This window comes from Stomoxys calcitrans, chromosome 3 (assembly GCF_963082655.1).
Source record: "Stomoxys calcitrans chromosome 3, idStoCalc2.1, whole genome shotgun sequence".
NCBI classification, from domain to species: Eukaryota; Metazoa; Arthropoda; class Insecta; order Diptera; family Muscidae; genus Stomoxys; species Stomoxys calcitrans.
The window spans coordinates 188,312,580-188,329,681 of NC_081554.1; the positions used below are offsets into that span (position 1 = coordinate 188,312,580).

The following is a 17,102-nucleotide window of genomic DNA, read 5'->3' on the forward strand; positions in this document are numbered from 1 at the left end:
AAAAATTTTAATTTTATAAAAAATTTTTAAAAATCCTTTTTTGCATAAAAAAATTGATTAAAAGTTATATATTCATTAAAAATTTTGTAAAAATTTAATTTTCATAAAAAGTTGTTTAAAATCACATTATTTTAAGAAATTTGGTAAATAATTATTTTTTTTTTTTAAATTAGTAAAAATTTAACTTTTATAAAAAATTTGGTAAACATTTTATTGTATAAAAAATTAAGTTAAACTTTTATATTCAACAAGTAAAATGGACGGGCCGAATCGTATATACCCTCCACCATAGATCGCATATGCCGAGTTCTTTTCCCGATATATCTTTCTAAGCAAACAAAGGTTAAAAGAAAAGAATTGCTATAATATTGGAGCTATATCAAATTATGGTTCGATTCGGACTAGAGTAAGAATAACGACCTTTAGGGGATTAAAAAGTAAGATATTTTATTTTATATGGAAGCTGTATCAGGATATAGAACGGTTTGGACCATATTTGACACGTATGTTGAAAAATCGAAACCATAATTACGCCCTCTGGAGGCTCAAGAAGTCAAGATCCCAGATCGGATTAAATGGCAGCTATTGGGTTGCCCAAAAAGTAATTGCGGATTTTTCATATAGTCGGCGTTGACAAATTTTTTCACAGCTTATGACTCTGTAATTGCATTCTTTCTTCTGTCAGTTATCAGCTGTTACTTTTAGCTTGCTTTAGAAAAAAAGTATATTTGATTAAATTTCATTCTAAGTTTTATTAAAAATGCATTTACTTTCTTTTAAAAAAACCGCAATTACTTTTTGGGCAACCCAATATATCAAGTTATTGATCGATTTGAACCATATTCGGCACAATTGTTGGAAATCCTTACGTAACACGTCGTGCAAATTTTCAGTCAAATCGGATAATAATTGCGTCCTCTAGATGCTCAAGAAGTCAAGACGCCAGATAGGTTTATATGACAGCTATATCGGGTTATTAACCGATTTCAACCATATTCAGCACAGTTGTGGGAAGTCATGATAAAACACCTCATGCGAAATTTCGGCCAAATCGGATAAGAATTGTGCCTTCTAGTGGCTCAAGGAGTCAAGATCCATAATCGGTTTATATGCCAGCTATATCAAAACATGGACCGATATAGCCCATTTACAATCCTAACGGACCTACACTTATAAGGAGTATTTGTGCAAAATTTCAAGCGGCTATCTTTACTCCTTCGAAAGTTAGCGTGCTTGCGACAGACAGACGGACGGACATAGCAAGATCGACACAAAATGTCATGACGATCAAGAATATATAAACTTTATATGGTGGAAGTTATAAAAATATTTGCTAAATTTTGGGTTTTAAAAATTTTAAATAATTTTATTTTAAAATAAAATTTAGTCAAAATTGTATATTCGCAAAAAATTGGTGAATATTTTATTTTTATAAAATATTTGGTAAAGATTTTATTTTCATAAAAATTTGGTGAAAATTTAATTTACATGAACATTTGGTAAAGTTTTATGAAAAGTGGGAAAATTTTTTAAGAACTTTTAATATATAAAAAATTTGAAAAACTTGTTATTTTCCTAAAACTATTATTTGTATTAATAATTTCGTCAAAATTTTATTTTTGCTAAAAACTTTGGCAATATTTGATTAAAAAAAAAAACTGTAAAAATTTCATAGGAATTTTAATTTTCAAAAAAAATCTTAAATCTAAAAAAACGCTGAATTTTGGTATATAAAGCGAAGTTTTCTTTGCATCCTGTAAAAAAAACTGTAAATATTTCACAAGAATTTTAATTTTTTAAAAAAAAAAAATCTTAAACATTTCTATAAAACGCCGAATTTTGGTATATAAAGCGAATTTTGCTTTGCATCCATTTCAAGTCTACTACCCACGTCATCAGACGACCGATTTATAGCGTTGGCTAGTGATGGCGTGGTCTGAGTAGTATATCAAATTAAAATTAAAAAAAAAATTAAAAAAATAGAACCGATTTTTAGCACTTCCAGTGTCATTCAATGAATGTTCAACTGCTCAACAGACAGAATTTAGCATTGTTGGTGTGTTTTCTTGTTCTAAGCATTGATGATTAGTTTGTGTCCGAATAGTGGATAATAAGTCTTTCTGCTTTCTTACTGCGCTTGAGAGAGCTGCGGGACTTATTGAGGCCTGTTTCAGAACAAAAACCTGCTCTACACCATACTCAATAGTCGTTAGGTATACAAATTAATCATTGGGAGTACCTTAATCAATTTGACAAAGGTGTTGATGAAGATACATGGCGTATCAGAAATCGCGATCCACCATGCCAGTTAAAAAGTTTTGACAACAGCACACTTTTGCTAAACTTTTATAAGTTATTTGCTATGATGTTCTTTGAATAGAAAGCATTGAAACTATTGGGTTGCCCAAAAAGTAATTGCGGATTTTTCATATAGTCGGCGTTGACAAATTTTTTCACAGCTTGTGACTCTGTAATTGCATTCTTTCTTCTGTCAGTTATCAGCTGTTACTTTTAGCTTGCTTTAGAAAAAAAGTGTAAAAAAAGTATATTTTATTAAAGTTCATTCTAAGTTTTATTAAAAATGCATTTACTTTCTTTTAAAATATCCGCAATTACTTTTTGGGCAACACAATAAATGATCTCGAGCTGGAATATGTTCGAAGAATCAAAAAAAAATGTATTCCAACAAAATTTGAAAATGACGTACGTCCGTCTAGAATTTGCCAATTATTAAATTTAGATAGAAAAAAATTTGTAGCCAAATGGCAATACTGTCTTACGCCATATGCTAAATATCGCCAGCTGCCAGCAGAAAACAGTAAGCACAAAGGGTAACAAGGACGAATGCTCATCCAACAAAACAAAACAAAAACCCACTCACACAAATAAAAGCTACCAACACATCCAAGGCTAACAATAAACTAAGCTGAGTGACAAAAATTTAAAGAAAAACCCCCAATAACTTAAGCAAGTTGTGAACAATTGCTTCAATGGGAGTTTTTAAACTTTTTCTTACGCCTCATCGAATAGATTGAGAATAAATTGCCTGTCAGTCATCTAAACGGCAGTAGCTAGCCATGGCATTTCTTTCTTTGGCCTAGTTGCCTAGCTTCCTTTTGTACCGTCAGTCAGGTGTAATGCTTGCATGATTTCCGGGGAAACTTAAATTTTTTGCCAAAAATTTCCTTTCGTTGCTGGTTAACGACATTTTAATGTTCATAGCCCATGTCATTGGTGCACGTGCCGTGTGCAAAAAATTGAAAATAGTAAGTATGCGATTATTTCTGCCTTTAGCACCTGAAGATATTTGCCATTTTGGCTATGGTCGTATCTGCCAAAAAAAAAAAAAACCTTTTAATTTTAAAGTTTATCCATAGGAACCAAGATACAAAAGGAATTCCAAAGTTAACGGCTTGGAAATATAATAAATAGAATATAGATATTGGGTATATAAAGTGAAAGTTAGTCCAATACTATGAACATAAAAATGAATATTGGATATTGGAGCTAAATCCGATAAGGAACTGATTTTAACCAATATTGGCAAAAACGTTGGTAATCATAATAAGAAATAATAAATAAATTCGGTTAATTCAAAGGACAAAAGCTGTTTAACCAGGCGTGCAGGAATGGCGTTAGATCGTTTGATAATGCTAGTAATGAATTGCTGCGAAAACAGACAAGAACTACCTGTGCCAGAGTATTTAGAAGCGAAAAGTTTCTGCACGAACAGCGTCTTCAAAGTCAAAGTTCTTGCTTCTCCAAGCGGAACTCAAAAAGTTCTTGGTTGTTTATGAAAGGAGTGAAGGGCAACTCATCGGCTATTCCGGCTCTCATTAAAGACGACCAGATATTCACGAACTGACCCGGTTGATAAGGCTAACCTGCTGGCTGACATGTTTGAGGGAAATTCTTCCATGCCGGAAAGCGATCAACCACTACCCGTTATTGAAGACGTATCTAGTTCCCTACCTTAGATATATTTTCGAACACGTGGAGTCAAAAGGGTTCTTGCAGATCTCGACGTAAATAAATCGGCGGGCCCGGAGGGCATATCGTCACTTGTTTTATGCAAGTGTTCTTCGACACTTATTCGAACTTTACGCAATCCTTGCTTACGGTGCGGGTGTTTTATCTCCTATCTCCAAGAAGGGTGAAGCAACCAACCCTGCGAATAACCGACCAATAGCGCTATGTTCCCCGCTTTCCAAGAAGCATGGTCAATTGCCATCTTGTGAGATACTTAGAGTCCAATGGCCTTCTTAGCGACCCACAATATCCCTCCGGGGTGACCTGATGGCATTCCTGTCTGAACGTTGGAGTCGCTTTTTTCACAAGTTCGGTGAGAGAAAGATCGTGGGTCTGAATATCTCAAAGGCATTTGATAGGGTCAGGCACGTTGCACCCCTTTCAAACCTTGTCGTTTTTAGTGTCGGTACTAACTTTGCTCGATTCGGTTCGTATGTCGAATCGACATCCGGAAGATGAGTTCTCCGCTACTTACGACATCCAGGAATTCTAAAATGTTGAAAATTTTGCCCATGGAAAATTTGGCTCAGATCAGTCCAGATGTGGATATAGCTGCCATATAGATCGATCTCCCGATTTAGTGTCTTGGGTCCATTAATGGCGGATTTATTGTCTGATTTCGCTGAAATTTGGACCAGTGAGTTGTGTTAGGCCCTCCTTCAATTTGGCTTAGATCGGTCCAGATTTGGATATAGCTGCCATATAGACCGATCTCTCGATTTAAGGTCTTGACCCCATAAAAGCCACATATGTTATTCGATTTCGCTGAAATTTGGGTCAGTAAGTTATACTACGCCCCTCGACAACTTTTTTTTTAATTTCGCCCAGTTCGGAATAGATTTGGATATAGCTGTCATATAGACCGATCTCTCGATTTATAGACTCGGGTCCATAATAGGCGCATTTATTGTCCGATTTCACAGAAATTTGGTAAAGCGAGTTATGTTAGGCTCTTCAATATCGGTGTTCAATACGATCCATATAAGTCCAGATTTGGATATAGCTGCCATATATACTGTTCTCCCGACGTTTAGGTTTTAGGCTCATAAAAGTTGAATTTGTTAACCGATTTTGCTGAAATTAGGCACAGTGAGTTGCGTTGGGCCCCTCGATATTCGTATCGAGTATGGTTAATAGCGGCCTATATATAACTGCCATACAGAGCGATCTCTCAATTTCAGATGTTGGGCCCATAACAGGCGTATTTATTGTTCGATTTCGCTGAAATTTGGTAAAGCGAGTGTTAGGCTCCTCAACATCCGTGTTTTCAATATGGTCCAGATTGGTTCATATTTGGTTGCACCTGTCATATATACCGATCTCTCGATTTAAAGCTCATAAAAGTGTATTTATTAACCGATTTCACTGAAATTTAGCACAACGAGTTCTGTTAGACCCTTCGACATTCGTACCGATAATGGTCAAGGTCGGGTTCTATTTGGATAAAGCTGCCATATATACCTATCTCCCGATTTAATTTCTTGGGACAATAAAAGCACGTTTACAGTGACACAGTTGGCTGTGTTAGGGTCTTCGATATTTGTATTCAATGTGCTTCAGATCGGTCTATATTTGGAAACAGCTGTCCTTAGGGCAATAAGAGGGGATTTTTTAAACAAAGAATTTGGTACATTAATAAGATAAAAAGATAAAAAATGCAAATTGTGCCCATGAACATTCCACTAAGGAACAGGGGCAAACTTCTCACACATCAATGAGTGCAGTCCGATTCAACTTCAAGCTCAATGATAAGGGGCCTCCATTTTATAGTCGAGTCCGAACGGCGTGCCGCAGTGCGACACCACTTTGGAGAGAAGTTTTACATGGCATAGTACCTCACAAATGTTGCCAGCATTAGGAGGAGAAAACTACCGCTGAACATTTTTTCTGATGGTCTCGCCAGGATTCGAATCCAGGTGTACAGCGTCATAGGCGGACATGCTAACCTCTGCGCTACGGTGGCCTCCGTTAGCCTTTCTGAATATGGTAGAGATCGGACTATATTTCGAAATAGCTGCTGTGGAATTTTTCACCGTATTATGACTACAGTTGGTGGATATCCAAAGTATGACTACAGTTGGTGGATATCCAAAGTATGACTACAGTTGGTGGATATCCAAGATGGTGGATATCCAAAGTTCGGCCCGGCCGAACTTTAAACCATTTTACTTCAGTATCAGTTTAATTTTTAAATTTATATGGTCTAAAATTGGTTTTCTTTTCACTTACCCGACAGTAACATCGAATATATTACTACCCACAGAACTGGAAACAGCCATATCACCAAAACCTTTACGTGCCACAATTACTGAAGTTATCAGATCGGGTATAGAGGTACCTGCCGCCAAGAAGGTTAAGCCCATAACCTAAAATTTTTAAATAAAGGAATTATAAAACATATTTAAAATATTAACAAAACTATAACACTTAGTTTAGACCTACCTCAGGTGGTATACGGGCGGTATCACCTGCCACATTGGCCCACCATACCATGAGATACGAGAAGGCGGCAATCCACATTATGGAGCCAATGAATGTTATCGGAAATAGCTTTTTACCTTTGGGCGTACGCGTATCGGGCAACGTTAGCCACATGGGTATCAAAAGCGGGGCTACCAAAATGTAAGTTAAACGCTTACGGGCAGTATCGGGCCATGACATATTCAATGGCTCTGGTTCATCTTCGATTTCTTGCGTTTGCTATAAAAATGTGAGCGTGGTGTTAGACGCAAATAAAGAATTGAGGGGAAAAGATACAGATTAGCATACTTTTAGGAGCAAACCCTTAAGGGGTTGGGATTTAAAAAAAAATGTACGAATAAAGGATTATTTTTGTTTCTTTTATATATTCAAAAATAAAGGTTGTAAATACTTTACAAAAGGGAAACAAGTTCAGTTAGTTTTTTTCAATGATTTCAATTTAGAGCGTTTTTTTGGTTTAAATGAGTTTAGTTTTTGATTATTTTCTTTTATACATAATTTTAAGTAGTTCTTTATATATGTATATATATAGATTATATATAATTTTATATATATATCTAACTTTTTTTTGAGTAAAATGTTTTAATGTAAGGTGAGAGAGAGAGAGAGCTATGGAAAAAAATGTATATTTGAGAAAAAGATGTGCTTTAAATGTTGATTTGAAAAATTAAAAAAAAACTAATAATAGTAAAAACAATATGAAATTGAGCGAATTTTGGTGATGTATGCTTAATATGGTGAAAACAAAAATTAGAGTCTACTTTTAGGCTATAGCTACAAATTAAAAAAAAAAGAATGCCTACTTTAAGGCCAAAAAATGTAGAAATTACTAAAAACATGCATTAAATTCAACACCATGCTTAGTTTAAGAAATAAGTGAAACATATTTTTTGTATTTTAAAGAGGCATTTAGTTTTTTGTACTACACAATCAAATTATGCCTTAATCTGTGCCACTTGTGTTCCGAGTTTATTTTTAAACTGCAATTTAATGGCTTACGTTTTCGATTTCCCTTATTTTTCCGGTTTTGTTGTCTTAATTTGAGTTGTTTTTATATACAGGTTATCCCTTTTCATGACGTCGTAGCTACGCTGTGCTCTTACATTTAGGCCATGTAAGCAGTGCATTCCATTTGGGCTGCCAAGCGATAGGAAACATCTACTAGGCCTGCCACTAACCACCCATTCATCCATTCTCTCACTCCCTGCCTAAATATTTTTTTTTTGTATTTTAGCTTGTGCTGGCTCAGTATATGTTTTTGATGGGTAGCGGTGAATTTTTAAAAACTATTTGCCGAGGTTGTTTTTTTTTTCTTGCGCCCCACTGAACATTAGGAATATTGATGAGTTTCTTTATAGCCGAAAATTGATCACGTGGCCATAAACAAGAAGGTCACCTTTTCTGGCTTTCTTTTTTTGTATATATTTTTTGATTTTCTGTATCGTTTTGGGTTCTACCCTTAACTATATCATTGGTTTTTCTTAGCACGAATTAATTTGCAGGAATGGGTGATATGTAAATTTCTTATTCGTGACATGACTATGACTAGCATCACGGGGTTTGTGCGCCAAGCCGTGAGCATTATTTTGTGATTTATATTCATCATTTAACAACTATAGGTTTTCTCAAACACTATTTTTAGGCAAATCCAATATAACAGTGTATGAATTATTTGGCATAAACGTCCTAAAATATTTGCTAATGAGTAACAAAAAGTTGGGGAAATTGGGAAAATAAAAATTGTTGGCATTTAAAATATATTTTCGTAAAGCACAAAGATGTAAAGTGCATGTTTCATCAAATTCCATTTCGTTCCCCATCTTAAAGTAACAGGAAAATTTTTGTTTTTTGCTTCAACTTTTTAATTTATTATATTTCTTGGTGTCCTCATTTGAAATTATATGGAAAAAACATAAGTATTAATTTCCCAAAAATTTTATGAAAATCCCAAAAATTGGGATTTTTAAAAATTATACCAAATGTTATATTTTGATTTGTTTTATTGGTAATAGGAATATTGCTGGTTATAAAATCTTAACATAGGTAGTTTTATTTAATTATCATTTTTTTTTATTTTTAAAAATTGAATAATTTTTTATGTCTCAAAATGCTCAAAAGGATAACTTAAAGTTATAAGAAAAATTACACTTTAATTTTCTATGGGGAAAGATAACGACTGGCAATGAAAAATAACGTAAAAAAATTTTAATGTTTCATATAATTCCATATTGTTCCTTTCTAAATGTAATCTTTAAACATAAAATAAAAATTTCTTCTTTGTCAATGTCATTGTTAAGGACAGATTCATATTATTTGGTAAAACTTCTGTAATAAACATCTGTTTCCCATCATTCCATTCCGTTCCCCCACATGCGGGAACTTGAAAATTCATACATATTGGCAAAAATTTCGTATTTTTGCTTTATGGTACATTAAATGTTGAGGACAGTGTTATTTAAGTCTTAAAATTTAAAAAAAGACATATTTCACACAATTCCATTTGGTTCCTGGCCAAATAGAACATTCAAAATTAGTAAGCAACGTGTTTTATCGTTTAAATACAAATTAAATTCAATAAACACATAAGAAATATATGTTTCACTTAAATCCATTTCGTTGCTCACTCGTACAAATTAGAAAAACAAAGTGCTGGCCAAAAATTTCCCCATTCTTTTATTATAATATAACATAAATCCACCGCAAATATTACTTAAGTATGTTTCACATAATTCCATTTTGTTCCATCATTTGTAAAAACTTCTTCATTGATAACATAAAGCGAATTTTTAAATAGAAATAAGAATAATATACACCTATAATTCCACTCAAATGTAGTTATATTTTGGTGATAAAATACCTGAAGTTCACGAAGTTAAAAAAATTGTCTAACTTTTTTGCTGGGTCACCAATAGGCGGAAAAACTTTTAATTGCTTATAAAAACTGAAAATTATGTCAATGGTTTGGCAATTTAAATAAGAGTTCGTACTTTTTACGGATTTTTGTCCATGTTTTACGTCTTTCCATTTCGTTCCTTAACTTATAGTATTAAAAAAAATCACACAGATAACAAACATTTCCCGATTCTAGCGCTGAAATATAATGTAAATCCAGAGCAAATATTATAGAAGTATGTTTCACATAATTCCATTTCCTTCCATCATATTTAAAACCTTCAATATTGCCAACATAAAGCAAAAATTGGCATTGTTATACAAAAATTACAATAATAATATGCACCAATAACCCAAAGTCCATGTAAGTCCACAACAGATATTATAGAAATATGTTTTACACTTATTTCCACTTCGTTCCGTCATTCTTAAAACCTTCAACATTGATAACATAAAGCAAAAATGTACATTATTACACAAAAATAACAATTATTATATACAACAATCATCCTAAGTCAAAGGTAGTGGTAACAATTTCGATGTTTGAAGCCCTAAAGTTCATGACATTAAACAAATTCTTATTTTTTTACTGGCTCCACAATAGACTGAAAACCTTTTAACTCCTTATATAATTTTAAAAAAATGTAATTGGTAATGCAATTAAAATTTAATTTCGTACTTTAAACGATTTTTTGTCCATGTTTCACATGATTCCATTTTGTTCCTGACCAAATGTTACTTCCAAATATAATAAAAAAACGTATTCTATTCTTAAAACAATTTATTTTCAAGATAAAGATTGGGAACACATGTTTCACATAACTCCATTTCGTTCCTTACTTGTAGATACTTAAAAAAATCGCAGAGATAGCAGAAATTTCGCCAATCCTTATATTGAGATACAATGTAAGTCCAGAACAAATATTATAGAAATACGTTTCATATAGTTCCATTTCGTTCCACCACTTGTTAAAACTTCTAATGCGAAAATTTGCATTTTTACAAATTTAAAATTTGTTTTAGTAGTTTGAACCAAACATTTTTCATCCTTCTCTTAGTAAAATGAAAATGTTTCTTTGTTAAAATAAAATTTAAATCCTGAAATAGCATTATAGAAGTATGTTTCATATAATTCCATTTTGTTCTCCATTGAAGTGAGCAATTAACCGTCATAATCTAATGAAACTTTAACAATTTTTAATTTTGAGCAGAGTTTGCATATTATTGCTTTTATTTTAGGGAAATTTATTTTTGAATGTTTCACTTAATTTCATTTTGTTCCGCCGCTTAAGTGTACAATTCATAGTCACAATCTTCCCACGAAAAGTTAGCAACTACCAATTTTGAGTAGAGTTCAGATATTGTAATTAACCTAAATTTTTTTTAATGTTTCACATAATTTCATTCCGTTCCTGAGATGATAAAATCTTTGCAAAAATTTACAAAAATAATTTTACTATGGTTGAAATACAATTTTAATCCAAGATAACTATTCAAAACATATGTTTCGCACATTTCCATTTCGTTCCCCGTATCCGTAAGTTTCCCTCTTGAGCGAGAAAAAAGAATATTAAGCACTATTTCTCCTAACATTGACTAGTGAGAGTGGTTTGAATTGTTTTATATTTGTTTTTGTTGTGCTTTTAAAGCTGGATACAGCTAAATGCAGACCAAGCATCTTAATTTTTTGTTTCGCCAAATTCTATTTCATTGCTCCAAAAATAATAAATTTACAGCTAAAAATCAATTAAGGCTTGATGTTTCGCAAAATTCAACTTCGCTACTTGCCTATTGAATGCTTGTTTTGATGTTCCACATAATTTCATTTCGTTCCGTGTCTATTAAGAGCTTTAAAAATAAAGAATTTATAGCTAAAAATCGATTAGAATTTTAGATTAAACATTTTCAACATTTATTTCTCTGAATTCCATTTCGTTCCTCCTTCCCATAAAATTTAAATTTCTATACCTAAAATTCTGTAAAAATTTTTAGGTAATGTCAAGGATTAGAGCAAGGTTGCAGGTAATTCCATATTGTTTCTTATAAATTTGAAGATAATTCTTTGTACATGTGTATATGCTAAGAACACACTCTAATTACTCTTATTGTCAAACCTCAAAACATTTTCCATTTGTTCCTTTAGTACATATCATTTTGTTACAGAAAGCATATTTTATTTTCACTGTTTACACGTATGTTTGCTTTCGCATTACGTTAAGTATCTTAAAATATAAATCTATTAATTTTCCAAAAGAGTTTCACTAAATCCCATTTCGTTTCTCTTGCTCTAGACTAATTATCCGCACTTAATATTTAATAAATTTTAATGGCAAATATCTTTCTGCTTACAGATCAACCATTAAATGAAAATACAAATCCTTGATACTCCATTAATTATAAATAGCAACATTTATCTTAAGCATATAGCAATAGAAAAATCCTAATTAGATTTTCTTCATTAAAGGCACACATCTAACATACATGCATGCATGTATGTGTCAGACTACTCCAGTTCTCATCTTCTTAGTAAATGTTCGATAAATAAGAGTTATAGTCATTCAAGCTTTTATATATCTTAAGCAGAGTAGAGGGTATGCCGTATATAGACAAGAGGGTTATAGTTCGAATTGAAGTAGGGTGGTTGGAAAACGGAACCTACGAGAGTGCTATTGAAAAATATTCGCATGTATGACATATATTGTTATTCTTGTTGTTCAGCATGACAACGTCATTGATGATTAAAATTTTCATTACCATTATTGTGAGATGTGTAGATGATAATCATCGTATTTATCAACATTTACGTCACTAAATGGGATAGTAAGAGTTGCCATGCAAAAAAGAAAAATCTAAATTTTTTGGACTCCACTTTTGACTGCAAAAGTGAAACATCCATTACCGTAGAATACCTCCATTCATTTTGTCATTCTGTTTGTAACGTATATAGATTTCCATTTCCGACCCCACAAAACATTCGTAAAAAAACGAAAAATTCAAGACGATCTAACCATGTCCGTCCGTCTATCCGTCTGTCTGTGGTACTCACACTACAGTATTTAATAAGGAAGATATTGACCTGTAACTTCGCACAGTTAATTTTTTTTCATCATAGGCAATGTAATCGGACTACATCTTGATATAGACCTCATATAGACTGATCTCCCAATTTAACGCCCAAAGCCCATATAAGCCGCATTTGTTGTCCGAATTTGCTGATATACATATCGAATATGGTCTAGATCGGGTAATATCTTGATTATCTTGATATTGCCTCCCTATAGACTTATACCCCGATTTACTGTCAAAAGCCCGTAGAAACCTCATTTATAACCCGTTTTGCTTAATTTTACCGCAGGGAGTTGTGTTGGGACCCTAGACATTAGTATTGAATATTATCTAGATTGGACAATATCCTTATATGGCTCCCATATAGGCCTATCACCCGGCTTAAGGTCTAAGGTCCATCCTCAACATCAGTTTTGAACATGGTCGGTCTATATGGGGCCTATATATAGAGCGAGGCAGACTCCCAGAAAATTGGTCCCGAAAGTGGGTACCAATTTCGTGCTCTACTTCCCAATAGCTTTGATTTGAGGCCCACATTAACATAGTCGGTAAAAATATTTTTTCACTTAACCAACATGCAGGTGATGTCCCCTATGTATGCATTGCATTGCGTTGGCATTTAGGAAAGTTAAGGGTTGGAGAGGGGAAAGAGGGAGTAGTGTTTATTGATATCCGTCTTAAATTACTGAACGTCAATGTCGGTGGGAAAGACATTAGCCGGAAGTCGAATGCACATACGAATGGTTCGGACGAAAAATGAATTTTCTCGGTAATACATGGTTCGATCGACTGTTCAATCAATTATAAACAGGGGTGAGTTCCTGGCAAGTCTTGTATTCCTAGTGAACATCCCAACGTCAGGGTTAAGAAGACGAATATCCCCGGAACAAATGCCATGCAAATAACGATAGAGCAATACAACGCTACCCACATTACGACGATGTTCAAGAGAAGCAATAGAGTTAAATACTCTACTGTCCCCTATCAACACCTTCGCTCTCCGTTAGATGATTTTGGAGCTCCTGCCCACATATGAGAGTTATATTCCATCCACGGTCTGATTTAGGTAGTATAGATATTGGGATGATCAGAAGTGTTGAAATATTTCTTGCACCGTTTAAGAAAGCCCAAATACTTGAATGCTTCTTTCAACACTTCTAATACGTGTTTTGACCAACGGATATCATATTGTATCTCCATGCCCAGAACATCAAGAGCATCTGACTGCTCAATATCTATACCGTCGAGAGATATTGACGATTGTAGTAGGTCAGTGAATCGCTTGTGAGACAAAAAACAGCACTGCTTCTTCTGTGCGTTAAAGTCTACTCTGTTCATTCTACCCCACTTGGAAATGGACAACAAATCCTGGGAGAGCGTCTCATCCATAATGCACCTCCTGTCCACAATTTCTTGAGGACTGGGCCTATGGTTGAATGAATATGAATGACGCAGACTACTGTCATCGGCAAATGAATAAACCGGCTTCGAAGTCTGACTCAATAGATCGTCAATGAATATAAGAAAAAGGGAAGGGGAAAGGACAGAGCCTTGTGGCATACCTGTGGTTAATGTATACTCATCGGATGAGAACCCATCTACAACAACTCGTATAGTGCGATCTTTGAGGAAGCTCGATATAAATCGAACGAAGTTATTACCGACTCCAAAAGTGACAAACTTTGATAAAAGTGCACCGTGCCAGACCCAATAAAATGCCTTGGAGATATCCAGAGCCACGACCTTACTCTTACCAAACTGGTGGATAGAGCGACTCCATCGTTCCGACAAAAATGCCATTAGGTCTCCCGTAGAGCGATTTCTGCGGAACCCAAACTATCTATCGCTAGGAAGGTCATTGGACTCTAAGTATCTGACAAGATTATGGTTAACCATACTCTCCATAATCTTGGAGAGCGCGGAATATATCGCAATTAGCCGGTAATTCGCAGGGTTGTTCGCCCCATCTTCCAGGAAAACTCCTGCACAGTAAGCAAAGTTGAAAAGGTTGCGTAGTGGACGAGCAAGCGTCGAAGAACACTTACAAAGGACAAGTGTTGATATATCGTCCGGACACGTAGATTTATTGACGTCCAGATTCGCAAGGACCCTTTTAACTCCACGTGTTCGAATAAATATCTGAGGCATCGAACTAGGTAAACTATCAATCTCCGGGAGTGGTTGATTGCTTAGCGGCATGGAAGAATTTCCTGCAAACATTTTAGCCAGTAGATTAACCCAGTAGATTGACCTTTATCAACAGGGTCAGTGAATAACTGATCATCCTTAACAAGAGTTGGGATTGCCGATGGGTTTCCCTTTACTATTTTTACGCATGACCAAAAGCTCTTGCTTCCTCTGGGAGAAGCAATAACTTTGGCACGAAGACGCTGTTCGTAAAGAAACTTTTCGTGTCTAAGTACTCTGGCATTTTTTTTTCACACGCCAAGTCCTAAATGCATCCTCTTTTGGTCAGACAGTATCTCTGCATGCCCGATTAAACCAAATTTTACCATTGATTTAACCGATAAATTCTAAATGTCCGATTCAGGGGTGTTTCTGGGTGTGGGGTGGTCTCCCAAACACTTAGCCCTGAAAATAAATCAGCATCGTGCTCTACTTTCAAATATCATTTATTTGAACCCCATATTCCAATTGGCCTCAAAATTGGATATAAAATTCGTTTTCTAATCTCAAATACCTTTCATTTAAACCCCTTATTGCAAAAGTCAGCAAATATTTCCGGTTTAGGGTATGAGCCTTAAAAACTATTAATATCGTGCTCCACTCTCTTTAAGATCCATATTGTCATGGTGATCAAAAACGTCTTAGTGAAGGCTTTTTTTTTTTAAATCAAATTACGAAACGCGTCCCATAGTGGTTGGTGTGTGTTGTGATCTTTGACCATTGCGCTCATCTCGAAAGAGAAACAAACAAAATTTTTAAGATTAAATGACATTCGCCCATACAGGCAAAAAACTTAAAAATGAAAAAATTTATAAAAAAAATTTTTTATATTTTGTATTTATAGAAAATTTGGTCGAAATTTAATTTTTTTTAAAAATTTTGTTTCCATAAAATTTTATTTTTGTCAAGACTTTATTCTATTAGGAAATTTTGTCAGTATTTTTTTTTTTAATTTTTAAAAATGTGTATTTTAATGTAAAATTTTATCAAAATTTTGTTTTTGTAGAAATTGGGTTTAGTTTTTACTGAATTTTTTTTCCGCTGATTTTTTTTATTCATTTCATTTAAACATTCGCCCTTCAATATGGTAACCCTACTCGATTTACCCCGTTTTGTGATTCATGGTTTATACGATGAGTATTTGTGGATTTTCAGCTGCATAGGGGAATTGGTTTTCCAAATATTTAAATCTTCAACTGTCGCAAACATATGTGTATGTCTAGCTAAGACTTCCTCTGCTTGGGATTTTACGCTAAAAGCTTTCAATGCTCTTGATGATCCTTTCTTTTCAGTCACCCAATAACCCCACATCCCCGCCTTCTAGCCACTGACATACCATAACACTGACTGACATTCCATTTTTGTGCATAATTTATCAAGGAAAATTTTGTTTATATCAGCATGGGATTTGTCAATTGAATAGAAATGTGACGAGAGAGAAAACATTACGTTTATGGATGAATAACCGTCATATTTTTCCCAACAACAAGGAGGATGACAGGCGCCTAACTCTATGGCATTTTGTATGGGGTTTAGTTTTGTGGTTGCTAGTAACACATGGGTTTAGGGCTATATAGGGTGCTTTAGGGATGAGTGTCCCCGTCAAATAGGGGAAACACCATAATAAATGCGTATGGGTAAATTTGTCATAAAAAGTTTGGAAAAATTAGAAAAGATGGAAGGATAACCACATAGTGGGAGAAAACCAAAATCCTTCGTTTACATCCTGAACTTAAGTATGGTATGCTGTAAAATCATACAAGCAAATATACGGAGATGATTTTGAAATGAAATTTTACGTAATGCTTAAATAGGGCAGATATTTTGTTAATTCATATGGAGCTAAGGAGAGAAAAATAGATTTCATTTAATTTATTTATATAAGTAAAGACATATATTTAAGTAATTTTTTTCTTGAGTTACAAAAATACCCATACCTTTTTTAAAATTTCCGAATTTTTTCGAGATTTTATATACTTTGAGGATATTTGCAATTTTTTATCTAGATTTTTTATAATTGCATACTTTGAGGACATTTGACCAGTCCCCAAAGTGTGCAAAGACCGAAAGATTAAAATATATTTAAGTAATTGCTTCCTTGAATTACAAAAATAACTATACCTTATTATAAAATTAAAATTTTTATCTACCGCTCCCCAAAGTGTGCAAAGACCGAAAAATTAACAAAAATAAACTTACATCATAAATACAAGAGTATAGATATATATTTTAATGATTGCTTCCTTGAATTACAAAACTACCATACCTTTTTAAAAATGTAAAAATTTTTATGTAGATTTTATATAATTGTATACTTTGAGAACATTTGACCGATCCCCAAAGTGTGCAAAGACCGAAAAGTTTACAAAAAACACACTTTTGAGTGAGTTTGGGAATATTTGACCGGTAAACAATTTATGGGAAGATCGGAAATCGTGTCCAATTTT

At 33.8% G+C, this 17,102-nt stretch overlaps 1 protein-coding gene across 9 annotated transcripts in view; it reads right to left on the minus strand.

Annotated features, from left to right (window-relative positions):
- Positions 1-17,102, minus strand: part of LOC106081378 (sodium/potassium/calcium exchanger Nckx30C) — a 351,807-nt gene that overhangs the window by 28,891 nt on the left and 305,814 nt on the right. For all 9 annotated transcript variants that reach the window (XM_059365276.1, XM_059365280.1, XM_059365283.1 and 6 more), the window contains 2 exons: positions 6,472-6,729; positions 6,259-6,395 (listed from right to left, as the gene is read on the minus strand). In XM_059365276.1, coding sequence (XP_059221259.1) covers positions 6,259-6,395; positions 6,472-6,729 — 395 coding nt within the window. The remainder of the gene's footprint in view (positions 1-6,258; positions 6,396-6,471; positions 6,730-17,102) is intronic.